Genomic DNA, 23778 nt, shown 5'->3' on the forward strand with positions numbered 1-23778 from the left:
TCGTGCCTCCCCACCTTGTTCCCCACATGTCCCCACATTTGCCTGTCTGGTGGCAGGAGGCTGGGTGCAGTGACCACCAGGAACCTCCCATCACCTGTGTTCCTGCAGAGCTCGGCTTGGCAGAGATGGAGGGGCTGTGGTTCTTGCCCGTGGGCTCTCTCCCCTTCAAGTCTCAGATAGACAGACACGTGGATTCAGAAGCCAGACAGCTTTATTGGAGGCGGGGGCGGCATGGCACTTTTCGTTGTGAGCCTCGCATGCAAACATATCAAGGGATGACATGTCACTTCTTCCCAAAGCGTTGAGGGGCAGCCAGGCTCCAGAAGGGGGAGCTGAGCCCCTCCCCAACTCGGGGACTCAGCCGTTCGCTGCTCCAGGAGCCCCGGGCGGTTCTGCCAAACCTTGGGAGAGAGATCCATCTTAACTGTGGGTCCTTTCAGCCTCTCCCTTCTCGAGCCCCCACCCTCCCTTTGGCTCCTACTTTGCCCCTGTCCCTGTTAGACTCACCTCTGGGGCTGAAACAGAAAGGCTGGGGTCCGGCTGGGTCTCTGCATGGCCCGAAGCAGGGAGCGCAAGAGTGACCCAGGGGTCTGGGTCTCCTGCGGTGGGTGGCGTCTGCTGTCTTCCTCCTGTGGTACAGGGGCATCGGGGAGGGAAGATGGGCAAAGGCCTTAGACATTTAGGTCACAAGAGGAAAGGAGTGACTTTCCGAGGCAAGTTGTAGGAGGGTGAGGCCACTTCCTCACATGTGAGGACCCACTGAAGACCTTGGCAGCCAGAGTTTTTGAACTGAGAGCACAAGTCTCAAGCTGGGATAGAAAAAAAGGTGACGTGGGCGGGGGGGGGGGTGCCTGGATGGCGCAGTCGGTTAAGTGGTTGACTCTTGATTTCAGTTCAGGTCATGATCTCAGGGTGGTGGGATTGAGCCCCAGGTTGGGCTCTGTACCCAGCATGGAGCCTGCTGGAGATTGTCCCTGCCCTCTGCCCCTCCTCCCACTCTCTTTCTCTCTAAATAAATAAGATCTTTTAAAAAATAGAAACAGAGAAACATGGTGACATGGGGCTGGGGTAGTCACTTACCATGAAGATCAGGTCTCCTCCGTCTCCGTGCCCTGGTCCTCCAGCACAGCCCAGATCCGCTAGCAGCAGCAGCAGCAGCAGCTCTGCGGCCCGCCTGGAATCCATGCTGCCATCTGCCTTCCTGCAGCCATTCCCGCCTCTTATACCTGCCGTGCCCCGGTGCCCCCACCCCGCAGCAGCCTGAGGGGGATCGAGAGCAGGCGATGGAAATGCACCGCTCCATTAGGAGCCGCCTGGGGCCCCCTCCCATGGCCCCCCCGGGACCTCCCGCTCCCAGCCTCCGGCCCCCAGCCCCTAAGCCTGGAGTTATAGACTTTATTAGATGCATAAATCCTGTCTCTAGAGCTCAAGAAGCGTCATTAATTGCAGACACTTTGTCAGAGCCAGGCCCTGGGGGGCCTTCAAGAACCCCCAATTCCTCAGCAGGTTGGAAAGCTCCAATTGATCACCTCCTCTTTCCCAACTTGGAGAATAAAAGCATAGACGAAGTCTTGTCGGGGTCTAGGCACTATGTCTTGGAACAGGGGGAAGGAGGGAAGAGCCAGGGTTAGAGTTAGCTGGGATGACCCAGCCTGGCCCCCCTCGTGACGGCGGCTGCATTCGGGGTCATCTAGACCGTGCACACCCCTGCCTATGTGCCTCCTGGGGGATGAAAAATGGAATCACTCCTCTTGCGATTTGCCTGGGATAGAAAAGTGGGATATAGAAGGAGACTCAATGGTTTCAGAACCCACAGAAAGTGGGGATGGCCTCCAATCTTGCAGACAAACCCCGTGTTCGCTGGGGAGCCCGGCTCAGGATCCGCCTCGCTGGGCTTCAGGAGCCGTCCTCGGCGGCTGAAGCACTGCTGCCACCCTGTGGCCACAGCTCCGCACTGTCGGCTCCTGCCATTTCCTTGCTCTGCTCTCGGAAGGGTGAGGGTAGACGGAGGTTCCTCAGGCTCTGACTCTAGGGGGTCCCCGAAAGGCAGGCGCAGGATACTGGGGTTGGTATCTGGTTTTGTCCACTTCCTTCTAGTCACCCCGGCCTCTGCCTGGCTCTGACCTGTTAGCGCAGGCGACAAGAACCCTGCCTTTTTAGGAAAATTCACTTTCCTTCAGGGAGAGGTCCCGTCAAGTCATCTGGTGGTTTTCCTTCTGATCCTAGAATCCCTTCCCCAGCCATCACTGCCCGCCGCCCCGTGTGGTTCTCTAGCTTGTGCTGGAGAGGGCCGCGGTGTCGGGGGCCTGTGGGTCAGTCTCCGGCAAGCAAGCTCTCTAACGTGCAGTTTCTTCACCTAAAACATGGCAACATTAAAAGGCACTACTTTCTAAGGTGAGCATTCTTTGAGATACTTCTTGTAATCCACTCACACAGGGTCTGGCACAGAGCTAGTGTCCCCAAAGCGTTAGCGGTGCCGATCCGTGCATCCGCGAGCCCCGGGGAACCTGCCGTCTCCCGAGACAGCCGTCGCGCGGGTTTCCCCGGGCACCAAGCCGGCTTCCATCTCCTGTGGCCTCCGCCGCGGGCTTCAGTTTGCCCCATGACGTCACGGAACGCTGCACATCTTGCACGTGTGCAAGCCTTCCACGTATCTGAAGACAGATGCCCCTCTTCCACACTAGTCTTTTCTCGTTAAGGGGATCCCTGCTCCCTTTAAAGCAAGGCATCTAGAAACCGATGTGTAACTTCGGAGAGGAAGATGAGAGCAGGTTTTCATTCGGATGTTTTAGATACTGGTTCAGCTAAGCTAGGGTGAACCCTTCTGCATGCTTTGTCCCCCCGCAGGTCCCAAGCACGGAACCTGACGTTCCTTCCTCATCCCTCCGTCTTGGAATTTCACTGCTGCTTAAAAGGGACGATCCAGCCACGCGCAGAGGGTTTTTCTGTGGGAAATGGGTCCCGTACCACCTCAGGGTCCCTCGCTGTTCGTACCCGGCGGAGGTGCAGAGGAGCAGGGCTGTGAGGGTGCGTGGGCCTCCGCACTGCACAGTGGCTCCGACAGAGCTGTTCTCATCCCAGCTCCGGCCCTTCACCGGGTGCCTCGGCAAACGTCTTCACCTAAACCTCGGTTCATCTTAAATGAGGCAGCTACTCCTGTTACGGAGAGGGTGTTGCGAACAGTAAGTGACTTGGTGAACGCAGAGCATCTGGTGTTCCATCTAGCACAGAGCAGCTCATAAATGGTTGCCGCCCCGACGCTCCTAGTATCTCTGATCACCAGTTACAAGTGGAGTTGAGCTGAGGCTCAATTCAGCAAGGGTCTGGTCTGGCTAACCTACGTCCAGGAGGGAGGCGACGGCTCTCCCTCGGCAGGTACAGGCGCAGCTCCCAGATACCGCTGGTTCAGTTCCAGACACCACAATGAAGCAAGTAACACAACAAGGAGAGTCAAATGAATTTGTTTCCTAGTGCATATAAAAGTTGTTCACACTATACTGTAGCCTATTAAGTGTGCAATAGCATTGTATCTGGGGAAAAAAACCAATGTGCATACCTTAATTTAAAAATATTGCTTAGGGGCGCCTGGGTGGCTCAGTCGGTTAAGCGTCTGCCTTTGGCTCAGGTCACGATCCCAGGGTCCTGGGACTGAGCGCCACGTCGGGCTCCCTGCTCAGCAGGGAGTCTGCTCCCTCTCCCTCTGCCTGCCGCTCCCCCCCCACCTTGTGCTCTCTCTTGCTCGCTCTCTCAAATAAAATCTTAAAATATTGCTTAAAAAATGCTATCATCTGAGCTTTTAGCGAGTTGTTACTTAAAAAAAAAATTTTTTTAAGAAAGCTCTATACCCAATGTGGGGCTTGAACTCTGACCCTTAGATCAAGAGTCCCATGCTCTACCCACTGAGCCAGCCAGCCACCCTGCAAGTCGTAATAATTTTGCTGGTGGAGGGTCTGGCCTTGATGTTGCTCACAGCTGAGTGCTCAGATTATGGTCGCTAAAGGGTGGGGTGGCTGTGGCCATTTCTTAAAATTGGCAATGCCGTTTGCTACGTCGATTGGCTCTTCCTTTCACAAACAATTTCTCTGTGGTGTGTGATACTGTCTGACAGCTTTTTACCTACAGAATTGTCAAACCTCAAACTCTGCTGCTGCTTCTTCAACTAAGTCTCTGTCATAGTCTAAGGATCTTTTTCTTTCTTTTCTCTTTTCAAGATTTTAAGTCATCTCTACACCCAACGTGGGGCTGGAACTCACAACCGTGACATCAAGAGTCGCGTGCTCTTCTGACTGCGCCAGCCAGGTGCCCCCGTGGTATTCTAAATCCTCTGTCATTTCTCCAGTCTTCACAGCATCTTCACTAGGAGTGGATTCCATCTCAAGATGGAAACCACTTTCCTCTCTCATCCGTAAGAAGCCACTCATTGGTCCAAGTTTTCTCATGAGATGGCAGCCATCCAGTCCCATTTTCAGGATCTACTTCTAAAGCTAGTTCTCGTGCTGTTTCCACAACTGTAGTTACTTCCTCCACTGAAGTCTTGTACCTTCGATTTGTAAAAACAAAGAACAAAAACCAAAGAACCAAGCCCCCACACACTCACCATCTGCAAAGCGTCATAAAGCAAAGTGCAATAAAACAGGGTAGGCCTACAGTGGCAGTGGGAATGGGTTAATTGTTCTAGAACTTGGGAAACTGCCCTGCCTTCACTCTCCTCTCTTCCAAAACGTCTCAATCTTGGCTTTGGTATTTGGCTTTCAGCAAATAACTTCCTTACCCTTCCCTGGAACCCCATGTGCTCCCGACCACAACACAGTGAAGATCACCAGTCCCTTTCCCACTCTCCTCCGGAGACCCAGTCTCCCTGTGTGTGTCAATTATCCCAAACACCAACCACAAACAGCTCCCGTATCACTCCTCTTCTATGGGGAAATCCTCAGAGGCACCTGCTACCTCCTGGTCAAATTCTTCAGCCTGGCTCACTCTTCTCACTTGGGCTAATTCTCTAGGGTTACACAGATGGCCCGAACCTCACCACAGTCCCTAACCATTACTTGTTGTTCCTGTGACTCTTACCTGCTTCTAAACAAACTCTTCCCCACACCCATAGAACTGACAGGATCATAGAAAACTTCACCTTCTCTCTGTGTTCGTGTGTGCACTCCCCCGGTCCTGCCAGAAACTTCCTGAGAATAGGGCTTGTTTCTGTTTTTATTTTGGGGAAGAAGGAGGGGGCAAAACACTGCAAGGGAAGAGGCTGCTTGCCTTCAGACACCCTACCACCCCCTATCCACATAAGCCACGAGTTCTACAGTGAGGCTCCCATGATGCTGAGGGCCCTTGTCCGCGGGGCAGTGCACAAATCTGAGCCCTGGTCTCTGTGCCTTCTTTCGTGTTCTGTAATGTATATAAACCACTACCTTCTTTAGGCTGTGTCTTCCTGCATAGAAAGGAGGGGTAAGAATCCCTGCTCCTTCTGTCCTCAGAAATAGGAGAGCGAGGAAGAGCACAGACATGAAAGCCCAATGAGTTCTCAGAAAGAGGGGCCAATGGGACTTATCGATGAGAGGACTGAAGCATTAGACGTAACAGTGGTTCTCTTGATAGTTTAATGTTATATTTGCAGCATAAATAAGGCACAATATATGTCAGGGCGAGGGGGAGCGGGAGAAGGCATGGCTGGGGGGATAACTGCTGGGAGATGGGGGATGGGAGAGGGAGGGGTAGGGAGAATAGAGTGCAGCGTCTGCCTCAGCCCGTCCCAGGAGACTGTGAGAGCCTGCTCACAGGACCATGCTGAGTTGGGTGGCAGGGAAAGGGACAAGACGGTTTTGTAAGAAAACAGCCTGTAGCACGACACCCTCCCACGTGTCAAAGTCCACCGAGGACTGGGGGGACCCAGACCCAGAGTCGAGTTCCTTGATGAGATGGAGAGGCGCTGCTACATGTCAAAGATATACAGACGAACAGAGATATAACCATAGATACACACGCTTTCTCTCAACAGATACTATGTCAGGAGGCGGCAGCCTCCACTGTTGGGGCTGGAGGCTCATCTCCCTGCCGGAAAGGGGCGTGTAGGGGTGTGTGTGTGTGTGTGTGTGTGTGTGTGTGTGTGTACAGGACAACTAGAGCTCTAGCCGGTCTTCCTGTAACAAAGAATGTGGAGTGATCAGTCCGCAAGGGAACATGGGACAATTCCTGTCCAGACCAAGGCAGGACAGGTGTTAGGGGGAAACAGAAGGAAGACAAACCTAGATTTTGAGATGAATGACGTGGTTTTGTTTTAATGGGGGTGGAGAGAGGGACTGGAGGAAATGGAAAATGTGCTCGTGCTAAGGCAGAGGATGGTACTTAAAATATCCCTGACACCCTACAAGGATGTCCCAGCTTGCCCCTAAGGCAATGGTTCTCACATTTTAGTGTGCGTTAGAATCACGTGGAGTGCTTGTTGGAACCCAGCCCGAGTTTTCGATTCAATAGGTCTGTGGTGGGGCCCAAATGTGATGTCTAACGAGCTCCCAGATGCTGGTGCTGCTGGTGCTACTGGTCCTGGACCACATCCTGAGAACCACCACCCGAAGGGGAAGTCGGTGAAACTAGTGCTAAAACAGCACTCACCAGTAGCTAATGGTGGCGAGAGAGCTCGGTGCTACCAGCCTCCCACTGAAGAAACGAAATAAACCCTAGCAGCTACAACGCAAAGCTGTATCTACAGAGGACACAGCTGCCTCAACCTGCCCTACTCCCCCCAGCCTTGTCTCCGTCTGGGGTGGCACTGTACCCCAAAGAGTGACCAGCGACCTGGTAACAGAAGGGGGGAATGGTGGCCAGCAGCCGGTGCTCATTCCTGCTGGGTCACCACTCAGGGATGGGTGGATGGGGATTTATGTCTGTGTGTACATGCATGTGTGCAAACACAGAGAAATCATTTCTACACTATGAGAGGGATGATTAGGGCTGTGGGAGGCTGAAGTAGGATGGGAGATCCTCTATCTGCCTTAGGGTCCTCACCTGTCCTGTTCCTCCCTCCGCCCCTGTCCAACAAAAGTCTAAAGAAAGCAGAAAGAGCATATCAACAAAGATATATGCGATATAACTAGGAGGACTGGATTCTAAACGGACTGATTATGAAATTAAAGAGAAAAAAGAATACATTTCCTTCCTGTGTATACAATGTACAATATTAATGAAAAGAATGATTTGGGGATGGGAAGGAAGTCATGAAAGAAAAGGGGAACTTTCGGGGGAAGGGCGGTCTCAGGGCTAGCACCTTTAAAGGAGCCTCTCAGTGTGAAGCAGGGAAGCCTCAGAAACCACAGGAGGAGTATTTTGGTGTCTGCTTGGTGGCTCAGGCTACAGACAGGGCATGGTTATGGTTAAGTACCCTGTCAGCCAGGATGGGTGGTGCCGGAGGGCAGCGAATCAGGACAGGAGCCAAGAACAACAGAACAGGCGCAGGGGAGGCGGCAAGGTGGATGAGGTTCAGCGAGGCCATGTCCTTGTTTACCACTACCAAGTGTGTATGGTCTAGCGCTTAGGGCCAAGGAGAGGAGTGGAGGCTGAAGAAAGCCAGATTTAGGGTGTCTAACCAACAGGGAAAGAGTAAGTAAGGGAGGGCCTATTTTTCTAGTTTTCTCAAGCAGTGAGGGAAGCTTCCTCAGACTTTTCAACTCTGAGCAAGCTTTCTTTTAAAGGAATAGGGCAAAAATCTGCAGAGCAGAAGACCTGGTCTGGTACCTTTCTCTGTGGCCTTGGTTATCTACCAGCTGTGTCTCTGGGGTGAGGTGGGACGCCTGAGTCTTGTGTTCACTCAGAAGAGTCCCGAGGCATCCATACTCGAAGCTCCTTTCAGAAAGTATCTTCCCTCAGGCCCCTAGAAAGGCCATGGTCATTAAGAAGGGCTAAGTGACACCCTCCATGATGTTTGGTTCTGGTCCAGATGAGTCTGGAAAGCAAAGGAGAGTGGCCACAGGGCTGGCAGCAATAACAAGGTAGGTGACATTCCCCTTAACTATGACAGAGTCTCAGGGTAAGCAACTGCTCGGTCTTCTTAGTGAGGCCACGGACCAACCAAAGAGCTGTCTGGGGGCTTCTGTCCTGCTCCTTCCTACTGCTTTACTACAAAGGTTCTGGCAATGCCCCCCATTTAGGTCCCCAATAACTTCCCACCAATGAAAATGAAAAAAGGCCTTAAGCGAATGAGACATGGGGACTAAGAAACTAAGACCCTCTAAATAAATTAGCTCTCCTACAAAGGGATAGACAGGTAGGACTCAAACTTCCTCCAAGGCCAGGCAGTAAGGCAGGGCATGAGTCCAGTGACAAACGGATTCTTAACTTGAAAAACACTTGACTAAAGGGGGAAGAAAAACAGTCAAGGGTCTTACGAGGGCTCCTTAGGAGCCATAAACTCAGTCAAGCTTTAGGGCAAGGCTGCTGGTGGGAAATCAAGAAAATACAAAATGAAACACAACTAAAGCAGAAGAAAGCCCCAGGGCGCAGCCGTCGAAGGGAAAAGTCCTGAGTACAAGTTATGGCTGTGAACTGTTAAAGGCAAATGGAGTCCCTGGAGGTGGTAACTGGCTTCCTGACCATCTGCCATGCCATTTGCTCGACTGAGTCACCTCAGGGGCTGTTCCTGTTGGGTCCCAGGTGGTAGAGGATGAGAAAACCACGTTTTCTCTCCTTTCTCTTCACCAGGTGTGTCTTGTTCAGCACCGGCTCTGAAAAGCAGGAGGGGAAATTAAAAACAGACGTAATAGAACGTGTCCTCTGACTGGCTCACCAGTGTATCACTCTGAGAAGATGGGAATCGTGTAGCTTAGAACGTTTCCTCATTCCCCCCCCCCCATGACAGCCAATTTTGGAAGACAAACTAAGAAAGGAAGCTGGCAGTTATTCTGTATGTAAATTTAAGATGGAGGTAGGAGAGAGGGAGAAAAGGACATTCTTGGCTTGGGCAGATGGCAGAAGGTGGCTCTGGGACAACTGGAAGGGAATCATACTGACAGGCTATTAAAGCTGACCTATCTATCCACAGGCCTCTGGCTTTGGATTGCTTCCTATGGCCCTGGTAGAAATTGCATAGTTCAGAGCCAAAGGAAGATGAGAAGTCTTAATGGGGAAGAAAGAGGGGCAAGGGGGGTGAATTCTCCCCCTGTAACCTAACTCCTCACAGTAAGAATGGCTGAGAGCAATAGTCACCAATTTCCCAGGCAGGCCAGACCTTCACCAAGCAGGGCTCCTCTGCTGAGGTCGGTACCGCACCTCCTCTCTCCGGCCTCTTCCCATCCTTCCTTACCCTCAAGAAAATCCATTCAGGACCCTGGCTCCGATGCCTCAGAGTCCTGGGGCTGGGACTCTGGGGACACGCTGCATCTAGGGGGCAGAAAGCAGAGGAGACCTGAAGAAATACTACAGGAACAGAAAGACCCAGCGGCTAGCCGAGGAGCCTGGTGAACCAGAGAAGGGAGATCCAGGGTGAGGGACACTTGTGAACAGAAGACCCTAGCCCGGAAAAGAAGACAGCTGGGTGACGCTGGGAGATGGGAGAAGAGCAAGGGAGTGCAAGAGTGCCCTACACACAGATCCAGAGGGCTGCACCTGGAGAGACACAGAGGCAGTGACCCGGGCAGGGGAACAAAGAGGGAGAGACAGGAGCGGACAGACGACCAAAAGGAGTTATGTATGCTTCGGCCAGTAAACTCTTGTAAGACATAAAAGAATCAATCCAGTAACCTGATAGAACGAGCCTCAAACTCTCCCATTCCTGCCTGCCCTAACGATCACTGCAGGAGGCTGGACTGAAGAGGCAGGGGATCAGCCAGTCACACCCGGGGCGCTTTCCCTTTTCACTAATGAGCAAGAGCTAATAAGGCCACAAGATGAACTGGCCAAGGCTTAGTGGGAGGTGGAAAAGGCCCCACCAGTAGACTGCAAAAACTCAAGACACAAAACGAGGTACCCAAATAGCTCTGGAAATAGCTGAAAAAGGATTAGAATTCTTGGGGTTTTGTTTCTTTCTTTTTGTTTTTTTTGGTTTTGATTTGTTTTTGGGGTTTTTTTGGTGGCAGGTAGGGAGAAGGACTAAAGTTTATGGAAGAGCTGGAAAATACTGCTAATTCATACATCAAGGGTAATTTTACATTCACTATTAGTGAATGTTTGAACTAGACTTCAGGAAGGGGGTCAAGGGGTAAAATAAGCAGCTAATGGGAGACAAAGTCCGGAGCCCACCGGGTGGCTGGGGCGGGCCAGTGATGACCCGCCATCAACACCAGCCTCCCTCTAGCAGGAAGTGCTGTGCTGCTAAGCAGCAGGGAGGCCACAGCCATGGCTTAGTGGGAGGAGAGGGGACGGAGCAACCCAAAACCTAGAAGTGCAAGGGTTAGTGTTAAGAGACACATACACATGCATGGGCAGGGGTGATTGTTCGGACCATCTGGAAAGGCCTTTGGCTGTGGGTACATCAGAAACTGCCCCCTTAGGGGATGATCTATGTGGCTCTGGGGCTGGGAGGCTCCTAGTACAGGTGTCAATGTACATGACCATGTGGCCGAAAAGCCCCACATCTGTCCGTTACTCACAACACACAATCTCCCCCCCATATTGCCATGTCCAAGGCAGATGGGAGGCGAGAAGATGACACGTCTCTTGGCTCTTGGGCGGGCGAGCTCTGGCCGGGGACCTCTCCACCAGGGGAGGCATCATCTGCCTGCAGACTGGGACTGTGGGGTCATGATCACATGCGACTGTGTCGGCATGCTCAGTCCTGTCCTTCGGCTGGCCATCTGAGTGAGGGCCGAGGTGGCTAGAGCTTCAGCTGCAGAGCGAACACTGAGGCCGTTGCTCGGGGCTGCTGCTGAGCTGTGCTGAATCACAGGAGCCGGAGAACCCGTTGGCTCTGAGCTTTCCTTGGGGCTTTCTGCCAGGAGGGAGACAAAGAGCAGAGAGCAAGTGGTTAGAAAAGAGAATGGGGAAACAAGCAGGATCACCCTGCGCCATAATTCCAGAGAAGCCCAAAGGAAAAGAAGCCCATCATTTTGGGGGCAAAACTTCCCAGAATCTTAGCTTCTAAGCCGCAAAGGGGCTGGGAAATGGGAAGTTGTGAGAAGGGACGCAAGAACTAGGCCCAAACTAATTTATCTATCTCAGTAAAGTAACCCCCAGTATGTTAATTACGCCGTCTGGCATCTACATCTTTGTGCAGTTCATTACCCCTACTGGAACGCTCTTCCTTTTAAACATGTCTTGAAAGGTGATTTAAATAGATCTCTCTCTTTTTTTTTAGCTATCCTCTCTGATTAATTCCCACAAGAATTTAATCATTCCATTATTTGTTATGTTCCTTTAGCATGCACTTGCACCGCAGGTAAGCCTGAAAATATCAAGCTACACTCAGATGAGGTTAGGAATGACTAGCCCTTGGCCAAGTTTCGGAAAATACGACAAACTACAAAGAGGCCTGCCGGATCCTTCTCACTATCAATTAGCTAGGCATTCGTGATTGAAAACATTTATTAGGGGCTATGCCACTTCACCTAAAGTGATGATAACATTTTACGGATAAACACAAATATCTGAGCTGCATACAAAGGTAACTCCATGCGGCTCTGCAGTCAAGTCTGATGAAACACCACACAGCCTCCACGGCTGCTTAAACAGAGAGGTGTGGAATAAATAAGGGCCAACAACCGATGGTTGTATTTTTGATTCTCCCCTGGTGAATGGCTGAGTCTCCTTTCAGGATTCAGATATAACCTCCTCTGTGAAACCTTCTTTGTTATGCTCATGAAATTAAGGATCGCATCGCTGGTGCTTTCAGAGCACGCACTCATTCACTCATCATTTTACCGAGCATCTTCCACGTGCCGGCACCGCGGGATATAATGAACAGAAGAGGAGCCCTGTCCTCACGAAGCTCCCACTCCACGGGCTCTTTGCGCCGTCTGTGCTTCCCTTATTCACAGGCTGGCGTGTTTATCTCCTCCTAACTCGGAGTCTCTCAGAGCTACAGTGTGTCATTGGCCTGAGTCAAACACACTGTCTACACCACACAGCGGGAACCAAATACATGTCTGCTGTAACAAGTAAGTAGGTTAATGGATTGCCTGCCCCTCAAAAGTTCTTGAAGGGATTGAGCAGAAAACTTACTGTATAGAGACTTCGTACTGATGCATACCCGGTCCTTGCCTTCCTTACCCCATCAGAAGGATCTGAAATGTTGATCACTAAACTTCTGGAAACATTTTCTTATCCTTGTTTCCAGAATGCCACACTTACTACTCAGCTTATTTTCCTCCTGCCTTCTTGGCGGCTCATTCTGCCTCATTTGTGGGTTTCTTCTCTTTCTCTGACCTTTAAATGTTGGCGTACCCCAGAGCTCGGTCCTGCGACTACCTCTCCCTTTCTGTCTGTGCTCTTTCAATAACAAAACGTTTCATCTGGTTTTGTGGCTCTAAAACCTAACTACACGGGCTGTCTCCCCAAGCTGCATCTTCAGCCTTTCCTCTGAACCGTGGGGCCGTATAACCAGGCTCCCCTTGACACCTCCGCCTGCAAGCCCAGTGAGCTTCTTGAGTCCGGCACGTGCAGGTCGGAGCGGCAGGCACGCCTCCTAATCCGTTTGCTTCTAAACTTCCCTGTACTTCAACCAACGGCAGCTCCACTCGTGTAGGTGCGCAGGCCGCAGACACTGGTGCGGCTTTCGGTTCTTCTCTCACATAAACCACCCCACCTGGGCTGTCATCAGACCCTATCACTCTAACTTCAACACATACCCTGAATTCAGCCCCTCCTCACCACTTTCACCACCACCGTCCTGGTCCAAGGCTGTACCTCTTCTCGCGCACATCACTGCCACAGGCTCCTAAAGGGACCGCCTGCTTCCGCCTGTGCGCTCCTGCACTCTCTAACAGAGGGAATCTGTTCAAATGTAAGTCAGACCAGTCACGTCCCCTTTCTCCTAAAAACCCTCTCATTGGTCCCCCATGTCAAGTAAAAGCCAAGGTCCTCGCTAGGACTGATGAGAACCTACATAAAAATGTTCCCGTTAGCTCCCCTACCTTATCTCCAACTACTCTCCGTCCTCGGTTTTCTCTAATCCGGCCACACTAGCCTCCTTGATGTTCCTAGAATGTGCCAGGTGCACTCCCCCTTTGGGTCTCTGCATTTGCTGTTGTTCCCATTGGCAGTATTTTTTCTCCCATATATATGCATAGCCAGCTCCCTCACTTCCTTCAAGTCTTTATTCAAAAGCCACCTCATCTAAGATTTCAGCCCTGCTGCCAACATTTCATAACCCTCTTTCCTGTTGTATTTTTTCTTCCAAGCATTTACTCTTATCTAATAGACCACATATTGTACCTATTTATCTTGCTTATTGTCTGTCTCACCTACTAAAATATAAGCCCCTCAAGGGCAGGGTTTTTAATCTAATCTATTTGGTTTCCTATTATATCCTCGGCATATGAAACAGTGCCTGGCACAGAAAAGGCTCAATCGGTATCTGCTTAATGAATGAATGTGTCCTGAAGTACACATATTAACATCAACATCTAAATAGAGATGCTTCAAATGAGTGATGTGGTTACTCTTTTTCTATGGGAACACATCTCTGAAATGATAGAGACAGCTAGTGGAAAAATAATTCAATATATCAAAATTTGATAGCCAAAATTTCTAGGAATTTATTAAATTTGTAAAGGAAAATGATTTATTAGCTTTCACTGCCCATAAGCAAATTATTCAGGGTAATTTTAATTTCAGGACCGTGCTTGTCCCGAGCATGACTCTACGACCATCTCTTCTTGGCATTATTTTATGCGTGCACATAGGTTACAAACTAAAACCACCATCGGTCCATCATTAGAAAGATAAAATATACCCCCATAGCACAATGCTTAACAAACGCCAATGTATCATCTGCTGTGTATATTCTCCTGAGGCCAAGATAGTGTCTTTGGAGTAAGAAAGACCTAGATGGGAATCTTGGCTCTGTTACTTCACCAACTGTGTAACCTCAGTTACGTGACTAGTCTGAGCGCTCCTCCTGCGTATAAATGGAGGCAATATCTATTTCACGAGAGAACTGGGCAGATGGTAGAGTGCCTAACACAAAGTAGGCACCCATAAATATTGCTACCCTTTATCTCCAACTATGATAGATAATTAGGATAACTCTATATGGTTCTGAAAACAAAATTATTTTTTAGGACTGGCTGTTCCAGAAAGGCTGCTCACTCATCAGAGTGGACTCCCCCCAGAACATTCAGAATGGGATTATAAAATTATAAACAGCTGAGACGCTCGGTACCTGCAGTCTACTGACCGACCAGCCTTGCTTAGGTTGTGAGCCACTCACCTAAATAGCCTTGGGTCTTTTTCTGTAGTGCAGTAACCGGGCAGTCTTTATGAGCTAACAGTAGCTGTTTCAACTGAGCCACCTCATTGCGTAGCAACGTGACTTCGTTCTGAAGAGGAAGGGAAGAAAAGAGTATCAAGAAAATGCACCCTCCACCCTTGAGCCCCCAGTGGCTGTCTCCACGGTGAGGACAGAATGCTGCCTGGATTTGCTCCCCTGAATCTGGGAGATTCCTCACCCCGTAAGGCTTCAGACAGCTCAGGGCCAGTACAGTCATGAATTCAGAGACAGGAGCTGCTTACAGTGAAAAGTAGGGATTTATACATCATTCCTATTTAGGATAAACACAATCATACCAAAACTAATAATGCACAGGTCCCCTGGCTAAAAAAGCCTACTTCTAGGAATCTATTTAACAAAACTACCTACTCAGGTGCATACAATGTTAACTATAGCATTGCTGTTCTGGTAAAAAATGAGAAACACTGTAAATATCCATACCTTATTATAATATAACCGCACTACAGAACGTACTACCATAGAGCTATTAAAAAAAATGAAGTAGGGGGCGCCTGGGTGGCACAGCGGTTAGGCGTCTGCCTTCGGCTCAGGGCGTGATCCCGGCGTTGTGGGATCGAGCCCCACGTCAGGCTCTTCCGCTATGAGCCTGCTTCTTCCTCTCCCACTCCCCCTGCTTGTGTTCCCTCTTCTCGCTGGCTGTCTCTATCTCTGTCGAATAAATAAATAAAATCTTTAAAAAAAAAAAATTTGTTCTGGATTATGAAGAGTTTCTAAGCTTTCCTAGTGCAAAAACTCAACCTGANAACCCAGTTATGTTAAAACAAACACACAGTCCCTCCCTGACTACCCCTCAAAAAGTATACATGAAAAAGGTATTTAGAAATACACGTATATCTGGTAGGTACACACCAACTTATCCACAGGAAAGAATAAGACTGGGAAAAACATACTGAAGACGAACTTTGGTTTTGTTCTATACACTTGTGTGTGCATTTAAGTATACATGTTATATACATAAATATATTCATATATACCTTTGCAAGGAAATCTTTTAATAAGTAGTCAAAAGAAGGGAAAATAATATTCAAGAAAATATGTGGATTATAATTTTTCTATTTGTGCTTGTGTCGCTTTTTCTTTCTTTTATTAAGCTGCATCATCTGGGGCAAATACACTTCCCTTTGGGTGTTCCACAACCCCAGCCGGATTCGACTGATGACTTAAAAGGACACCCTGGGGCAATTAATCTAACTCCCTCCATCCAAATGGGTCTGTGGATGATTTAGACTCTAGCGACAGGTTTGGGGGTAGACGGCGAGTCTTTCCCAGCCCCTGGGGAAGAGATTTCAATTTTGACCGTTCAGAGTTTCTTTCTGCGTTCTTCCTGGCACACCTTCCGGAACCGTCCTAATTTAAAGAATCATCTTCTTTTATACTGTTTCACTTTTCTCTGATTCGATCACACTTTCCAGACTCATCAATCCCAATAATCACCCAGGACCCACTCACACTCAGCTGAATATTCTGAGAAGTGAGTTCCTCTGCCTTCTTCTCGAGGGAGGACACCCAGAGCTTCCGCTTCTGACGGCAGCGGGAGGCTGCAGCCCGGTTGCGCTCCAGAAAACGCTGCCGCCGTTCATCAGGGTCTTCATCCACTGTGCGTCGCCGTCGCCCTCCCGTGCTGGGAGTGGGCTGGGCTGGGGAGACCTGGGGCCCAGAGAGAGGAGTTACTTGAAGGGAACGTCAACCCTTTCCAAATTAAACTTGATGTCAGGTAGGTCAGTAAGCTCTGGTAAAGATCTGGTCAAGGGATGTGCCAGTCTCCACAACCAGAGCAAGACTCGTCACCATGACCCCCGAGTTTCTGTTCTCTTGGCCTCCCCACTTCCTCCCCGTCTTCTCAGCCCCAGACTTAGACACATCGCAGCTCAGGTGGAAACTGATTATTTCTGAGACAGACAGATAAGATGAAGTGAGCATCACTTTTTGTTTCTTAACAACAGGGAATCTTGTAGGTAGGGAAACCGTCATGGGGGCTGGGTGTTAGGGGAACTTTTAGGGAGACTGGAATAAAGATATTTGAGAATCACTGATTTGGACAAGCAATATATACAAACAACTGAACACTACAGCAAGTTTCAGAAAAGGAGAAAAGACTTTACTGCCAGTGAGATACTGGCTATCATGGAGAAATATGGATTAGTACATTCTTATTTATAGTCAGTTATTAATCATCCTCAGCAATCGCCCTCCTCACCTTGTATGTTTGTTTTTATACAAAAAAAATTTTTTTTAAATGATTTTACTTATTTGACAGAGAGAGACAGCCAGGGAGAGAGGGAACACAAGCAGGGGGAGTGGGAGAGGAAGACGCAGGCTCCCAGCAGAGGACCCTGATGTGGGGCTCGATCCCAGGACTCTGGGATCACGCCCTGAGCCGAAGGCAGCTGCTTAACGACTGAGCCACCCAGGAGCCCCAACAAAAAACCATTTTTAATCCCTTTATACACTGGTGATATAGGACTGTCTTTTGTCTTTAAACTTTAGGCTGATGTCCTCTGTCACTAAAGTACTTCTGGATCATCTTCCCTTTCTATTAGCTGGTATGTGTTCAGAGAAGATAGACCAACTTTATAATAGCGGGCAAAATTAAAATGTAGAAAGGTCAACCATCTATATAAAAGAAACTATATAATGTAAAACAATACCAAAAATAAATTCTTCCTGGATCTGTTGCTATTGGAGAATGTCTACAGTAGTGGTTCCCAAGTACCAGAGCTTACATCAGCTGCATGAGACTAAGCATGAGCTTATAAAAAACAGAATCTTATACTCCACTTCAGGTCCTACTAATTCATGTTCTCCATTAATACAGGTAATCAAGAGATAATTTTATTTACTCACACTAATATTATCTCTCCCAAAAGAAAAAATGAAGAAATTTAAAGCTCAATTTAATGAACTAGAGGCTCTGGGTCATTGCTTCTCACTGTATTACAGGAAGTTTATACTAATTCTCTTGAGATTTTCAATTTCCTCTTTGTCCTAAGCTCAATGGAGCACATGTAAAGACTGGTGCTTTAGGAGGCTGGGGAAAGGAGACGGAAGGTTCCTATTCTCTCACAGGAACTCAGTAGCTCATGCAGGGGAGAGAGGTGAAAGAACACTAAGCCAAAGGAGGGAAGAATGAGAAAGAAAGGAATCAGTGGTGACTAAAAAGGAAGTCATGTCATTTTCTTAAGAGGGACAGCAGCACAACTCAGGCAAGGTGGCCACTGCTCTCACCATCTCCAGGGCCTGGTGTCAGAAGGGGTTATAGGAGGGAGGGGCTAGCTTAGCTCCCAATAAGAAAACTCAAATGAAGGCTTTTGTTGTTGGCCAAGCTTTAAGGCGGCATATGGCCATTAAATGTTAGGACATGTGGTGATAACTGACAAAGCAGGTGGTGACATCAGAAAAAGGGGCTGGACAAAGATGTAATTCTAGAAACCCATCTCAGGTTGTTGTCACCTGTCCAGCGCAGACACTACAAAATCTAAGGCCTATTTAGTTCCAAAGAAACTTACTAAAACCGAGGCTTCCTTGGGAAAAGAACGGGGCATATAAATGGGACTGCTCTAGCTTTAGTAAGACTTTCATTTCTCTGTGATAGAAAGGGATTAAGTTGATAAGGAAAAGGTGTGTTATGATGTCTGTTTACGGAGCCATCTTGCTACCGTGACATCACATTTTACTAATATATTGTTATTACCCAATTTTTGCCACAAAACCTAATCAGGCAAGTTTGTTGGTTTCTGTTTTTGTCTTTGTTTTGGTTTGTTTTTGTGAGACTTGACGCATGGGAAAGAGACTGGGGGCCTCCTTCGCTGCACAGAGCGGTCTGAGTGAGGCTCTGTCACATTTTAGAGGGTTCTGCGGATACATCATTCACACGTAGGAAAAAACAAAACCCCAAATGGAGACCTCCTTTGTGCCCGCGCGGCATCCTCCAGCTTGTCTGATGTAACCATGATAGAAGAGTGGATAAAGACTGGAGCATTTTGCTGCTGTCGAACTGTTAACAAGAACCAATACACAAGAAGATGCCCAGAAGACGGAAACCCGCTCTCCTCTAATTTTTCTGCTCCTCCAAAAACAGACGCGACATAAAGTAATGGTGACACAGCGGGCTCCCCCGTCCAAGGGCCCAGCTGACCTGTGGCTGGGCAGGAGATGGGGCGTCAGGGGGCTGGGTGAGGGTCTGGCTCTGCTCCGGACGGGCCGTCACCATGGTGCTGGCAGTACCTACCACCATTCCACATCCACCATTGATTGAGGAGACTTGGTGGGTTAGGGTGGCTTTTAGTCTCTGCAGGGAACAATAATAAAAAATAGCTTGTCAAGGGTGAGATTCTATCAAGGGTGAGAAGAGTGGGTTTAGATTTTAATAACTGACCTTACAGATCACTAAAATTTCCACGCCAATTTGCCCTCAACAGAGGAATTAAAAGAGAATGACAGGGAGAATGTGCACCTGGATCCCTAACATGCCTACTCTGTTCCTTGGCTATCATCCTGGGCACAGTTGGAGGGTGGGGGTTGTTGAAGTAATAGAGTCCAGATGAAAGCTCTCTCCTGGAACCTGGCCAGGTGCTGGTTACGCAGCTATTCACCTCTTGGCCAGCTCTCCTGCCCACTCATCCACCCTCCATCTGTCACCCTGGAGCTGAAAACAGCAAGCATTCCACTCCAAACAATCTGTGCTGCCTCTTTTCACTGCCATGGTCTAGGTACCAGGCTCTAAAGGTGGAAGAGAGGAGACAGGAGTCATGACTCAGGGTCTTTTCTTCTCCAGACCCCACCACAGGGTATCTTTAGCTTTGCAAGCCCCAGAAGGTTTCTTTGCCTGGCTCACTTGAAAAACCTAGGCTGATAACACTTATTTCGAAAGGGCCAACACTGCCCCAAGCTGGGATGTACTCACCATCTTGGCTTCTGATGGCATAGGGTGGCCAGAGGGAGAAATGGAAACACTGCTGTTTACTGGTGGGCCAGGGATACCAGGAATGTTGGGCACCATAGACACAGGTCTGGCCAGCTGGATTAAGAGAAGGAGGAAAAACCAGAAGGGAACATAATACTAGTGGTGAGGCAACAGCTTTCCAAAATGAAGTGCTTTGGAGATTGGCATGTTAGGGCCTGTTCTGTGCAACCTGTCCACAGGGCATAGAGGGACAGCCTGGGAAACACCTTTCCCCATGAAGCACCAAAGGGTAGGGAATCTAATCCTTCAGTGCTGTGACAATTTCTATGGGAACGGCTGGGGCTGTATCTTGAGGAAAGTGGTGGGCAATGTGGGAGGCGCTAAGTGCCAAGTGACATCAACCAATCAGCAGGCTGGCAAGATCAATTCCTAGACCAGGAGCCAATTGTCCAGATGAGTCTTTGTCTAGTGTTCCACAGTGCTGGATTGGCAGAGGTTAGCGAAGAGTTTAGGCAGGCTGCCACGCTCAACTAATACAGACCAGAGCCCACGCTTCCCTGGGGCTCATGTGTGTTTATGAGCATTCAGGTGGAAGGGAGGGATTAGTGAGTCGGTAGGGCTGGCTGCCCCAACTACAGAGCTCACCGATATAACAGAAGGCATCTGTACCGGAGGCCCTGGCAGCACAGGCATGGTCTGTCCATTAGCAAGATGCATGACGAGAGGGAGGGAGCCAGTGGGAGACCTGAGGAGACACGAAGTGAAATGCTCAGCATACAGACCCTTTTGTCTATGGATCTTCCTCCTATAATTACAGCAGATTGCCCAGACTCTAGTTAGGGAAGCCACAGGGCAACACTATAAAATCTGGACACCCTCATGAAGGTGGAAAAACCAGGGAATGTTACTTACCTTACTTTATAGATGGAAAGAAATGGTAAGATCTTTACACCTCACAAATTAAGCAAACACCACTGAATTCAAACGGGTGGGAAGCTCATCCTATTAAGATTTCAGAACAACGAAACAAACATCCCTACCACTGGCATGTATAAACTCTCTCTTGCCTTCACCAGGACTTGGACCAAAGTTGTCATTTTGCAAAGCTGAATTATGTCATATGAGAGCCAAATACGAGTAAGTTTCTCTTGTTCCTTTGCACGTACGTCTCTACCGTGTTCCCGAAAGATGTCACTTTGTATCTTTTCTAGTGGGTCCAGAGAACAATAAGCTTTAAGAGGCTGAATCCTGACAACAACCTCTTTTTTTAAAAAAATATTTTATTTATATATTTATTTGATAGTGAGACAGAGAGCAGAAGAGACTCCCTGCTGAGCAGGGAGCTCGACGTGGGGCTCGATCCCAGGACCCTGGGATCATGACCTTAGCCGAAGGCAGACACTTAACTGACTGAGCCACCCAGGTGCCCCCTGACAACAACCTCTTAACCATGGGTACCTGGGGACAGGAGCTCAAGTCATCTCATTAGGAAATGTGTATGGACCACGCCAGGATTGAAGACAGACAAACAAAATTAGGGGTAGCAAAGACCAAGAACCCCAGACTGAGGGGAACACCAGGCTCAAAAAAGATGACTTAATGGGTTTCAGCCTATCATTCAGTAATGCCCCCAAACCTTATACAGATTGAGGCCAAGAACTAAATGTACTTCCCTGTGTGGCTTCCACCACTACGATGAACTTCCTAACGTTTTAAAGATTCTTCTTTTAGATCAGAGAAGTATTAAATCTCCAAATTAAGGAAGTATTGTCCCCTAATAAATACTTGCTTATTTACTAATAAGGTAAAGGAGATTTCTGCTTATGGGAGGATATTTTATTTTGAGAGACAATCTCATTGACTCGTTTTCTTTGAGTATTCAAAAACAGTCCCTGGTTTTTTTTACCAAGTACAGAAAGGCTCAGGCTTCACTGTTTCTCTGCTTTACTTACCCCAGTTGCCTGTTAGATGGTGGAGCCTGTGTGATGACAGAAGTTGGGGAGGGAAGGGTCGGGTGAAGTGGATCATAGCCCAAATGGAGAGGCAGGGAGCCAGGGCGCACAATGGTAGGTGTGGGGGTAGAGATCACGACAGGCTTTGGGGCCACCTCCTGAGAAGAGACGAAACAACACAAAATGCTGTAAGGGGCTGCTTATAGGAAAATATGTAGCTGGTTAAATGTAAAAAGCACTACAGCGACTCCTGTAAATCATGCCCTGACTCGATCACGATCATGGACCCATACTTCACTCACCCATTCAATAGGAATGCGGAGTTAAGGCTTTTTGGCTATCTACCTTTCAGGGATGATTGCTATATGAATGAGATGGGAGTTGGAAAATCACTTGAAATCCTTATGGAAGCACTGTAGTGCCATATAAGTTCCAAGGACTGTCATAATTTTTCACTCTTATTCCAAATCTGATGCCTGAGTGTCCTCTGATCTCTAATGAGAAAAAGCAGGGTGTAAGACTGGTGATAAGGCAACCTAATATCTCCTACAGACATATCCCCCTCCCTTTTATTTTAAGTAGCCTCCATGTTCAATGTGGGGCTTGAACTCACAACCCTTGGATCAAGAGTCGCACGCTTTATTGAGCCAGCCAGGCGCCCTCAGACAGATCCCTTTTAAAAAGGCTATGGAAGACTATGGAAGTTTGAATAACGGTCATGTTATAATAAAACAAACTGCTTCCCACTGTTAACTTGCTTGGGACCTTAGTTGCTAGTGGCCACACTGGCCCTCACACATCTCCAGACAACCTTTAGGACCTGGTTGCTAATGAAAAGGGGAGGGAGGAGAGACAGCTGTAATGCTTATGGGGGAGGTAATTCGGAGAAGTTATCAAACCAAATTTGGAGGCAGGTAAAATGAGGCGCAGATGCTCTACCCACAGTGGACATTAAAATTAATAACCCCTGGTAGAGCAGTAGAGGATGGAAAGAGGCACGAGGGGGCTTCTGAGGTTCTGATAATATCTGGGTGCTGGTTACACAGGCTGTAAACTTCATGAAGATTCAGTGAGCTATATAGTCTCAATTCATGCACTTTTCTGTGTGATTTTTTCAAAAAATTTATAAAAAAATACTACCTCATAAGAAATTTCTTTTAAAAAAATACTACAATTCTAGATTTTCTCTTTGAGTCACTAGAAGGCTTCCTTCTAAGATTTTTTCCCCAAAATCATTTAATGTCCAGTTTATGAACTACATAATTTTTCTTTCCCACTTAATAACTGAAGTACAGGGGCGCCTGTGTGGTGGTGGCCGACTCTTGGTTTCAGCTCAGGTCATGATCTCACGGTTGTGAGATCGAGCCCCACGTCAGGCTCCATGCTGGGCATGGAGCCTGCTTGGGATTCTCTCTCTCCCTCTGCCCCTCCCCACTCCACTCTCTCCCTCTCTTAAAAAACAAAGAACAAAAAACAACCCCCCCCAAAAAAAACCCCAAAATAATTGAAGTACAACATACATAAAGTACGTTAATCTTAAAGGATATAACTAAATGACTTTCTATATGTAAAATCAAAACAAAGCCCATTTCCAGCACCCCAGAAGGTGTCGATCCATACCTTCCCTCACGAAAGTTAAACATTTACTTTCTTTTGTCATCAAATAGTTTTGCCTCTTCTTGAACCTGATGCAAATGGAGTCACATGTGTACTTTCGTGTCTGAATGTTCAATATATAACATTTGTGGGATTCACCCACACTGCTGTGTATATCATTAGTTCATTCTTTCTTAATACCATGTGGTATCCCATTATATTTCATTTATTTATTTTGGGGGGAGGCAAAGGGCAAAGGGTGATGGAGAGAGAGAAACTTTTTTTTTTTTTTTAAAGATTTTTATTTGTTTGACAGAGAGAGAGACAGCCAGCGAGAGAGAGAACACAAGCAGCAGGAGTGGGAGAAGCAGGCTCCCAGCGTAGGAGCCCGATGTGGGGCTCGATCCCAGAACGCCGGGATCACGCCCTGAGCTGAAGGCAGATGTTTAACAACTGAGCCACCCAGGCGCCACGGAGAGAGAGAAACTTAAGCAGGCTTCTATGACCAGCAGGGAGCCTGACGTGGGGCTGGAACTCATGACCCTGAGATCATGATGAGCCGAAACCAAGAGCCAGATGCTTAACTGACTGAGCCACCCAGGCACCCCTAGTATTCCATTTTAGAAATATACCACAATTTATTTATTTATTTATTTATTCATTCTCGTGTGGACGGACATTTGGAGTACTTCAGTGTTTTGACTCTTATGAATACAACTGTTATGAGCATTCTTACATACTTTTATATAGTGGACACATACACTAATGTCACTTCCATATAGACTCAGAAGTGGAACTGCTGGGTCAGAGAATAGGTGTAATTTATACACATCATCTTTTTTTTTTTTTTAAAGATTTTATTTATTTATTCGACAGAGATAGAGACA

At 48.2% G+C, this 23778-nt stretch overlaps 2 protein-coding genes across 12 annotated transcripts in view; both read right to left on the bottom strand.

Moving 5' to 3' along the window:
* Positions 1-76: 76 nt before the first annotated feature.
* Positions 77-3592, bottom strand: NPFF (neuropeptide FF-amide peptide precursor). Its single transcript, XM_034644757.1, has 3 exons — positions 1081-3592; positions 508-629; positions 77-401 (listed from the first exon to the last, which is right to left on the bottom strand). The coding sequence occupies exons 1-3, from the start codon at positions 1183-1185 to the stop codon at positions 284-286; spliced, it is 345 nt and encodes a 114-aa protein (XP_034500648.1). The 5' UTR covers positions 1186-3592; the 3' UTR covers positions 77-283.
* A 2485-nt stretch (positions 3593-6077) lies between these two features.
* The window catches only part of LOC100475488 (cyclic AMP-dependent transcription factor ATF-7), an 86292-nt gene continuing 68591 nt past the window's right edge, over positions 6078-23778 (bottom strand). For 7 of the 11 annotated variants that reach the window (XM_011229951.3, XM_034644747.1, XM_034644753.1 and 4 more), the window contains 7 exons: positions 21296-21453; positions 19989-20088; positions 19344-19457; positions 18576-18728; positions 15890-16087; positions 14360-14468; positions 6078-10921 (listed from right to left, as the gene is read on the bottom strand). In XM_011229951.3, the coding sequence (XP_011228253.1) occupies positions 10704-10921; positions 14360-14468; positions 15890-16087; positions 18576-18728; positions 19344-19457; positions 19989-20088; positions 21296-21453 (1050 nt within the window). In that variant the 3' untranslated portion in view covers positions 6078-10703. The remainder of the gene's footprint in view (positions 10922-14359; positions 14469-15889; positions 16088-18575; positions 18729-19343; positions 19458-19988; positions 20089-21295; positions 21454-23778) is intronic. The other 4 variants (XR_004621159.1, XR_004621160.1, XR_004621157.1 and 1 more) reach the window with 4 other exon arrangements.

The sequence above is a fragment of the Ailuropoda melanoleuca genome, chromosome 16 (genome assembly GCF_002007445.2).
Source record: "Ailuropoda melanoleuca isolate Jingjing chromosome 16, ASM200744v2, whole genome shotgun sequence".
NCBI classification, from domain to species: domain Eukaryota; kingdom Metazoa; phylum Chordata; class Mammalia; order Carnivora; family Ursidae; genus Ailuropoda; species Ailuropoda melanoleuca.

Excerpts from the sequence above, each read along its gene's own strand:
- NPFF (XM_034644757.1), bottom strand. The coding sequence starts at position 1,185 with ATGGATTCCAGGCGGGCCGCAGAGCTGCTGCTGCTGCTGCTGCTAGCG. Across the intron at positions 630-1,080 it reads GAGGAGACCTGATCTTCATG|GAGGAAGACAGCAGACGCCA; the intron begins GTAAGTGACTAC and ends CCTGTACCACAG. Across the intron at positions 402-507 it reads TTTCTGTTTCAGCCCCAGAG|GTTTGGCAGAACCGCCCGGG; the intron begins GTGAGTCTAACA and ends CTCTCTCCCAAG.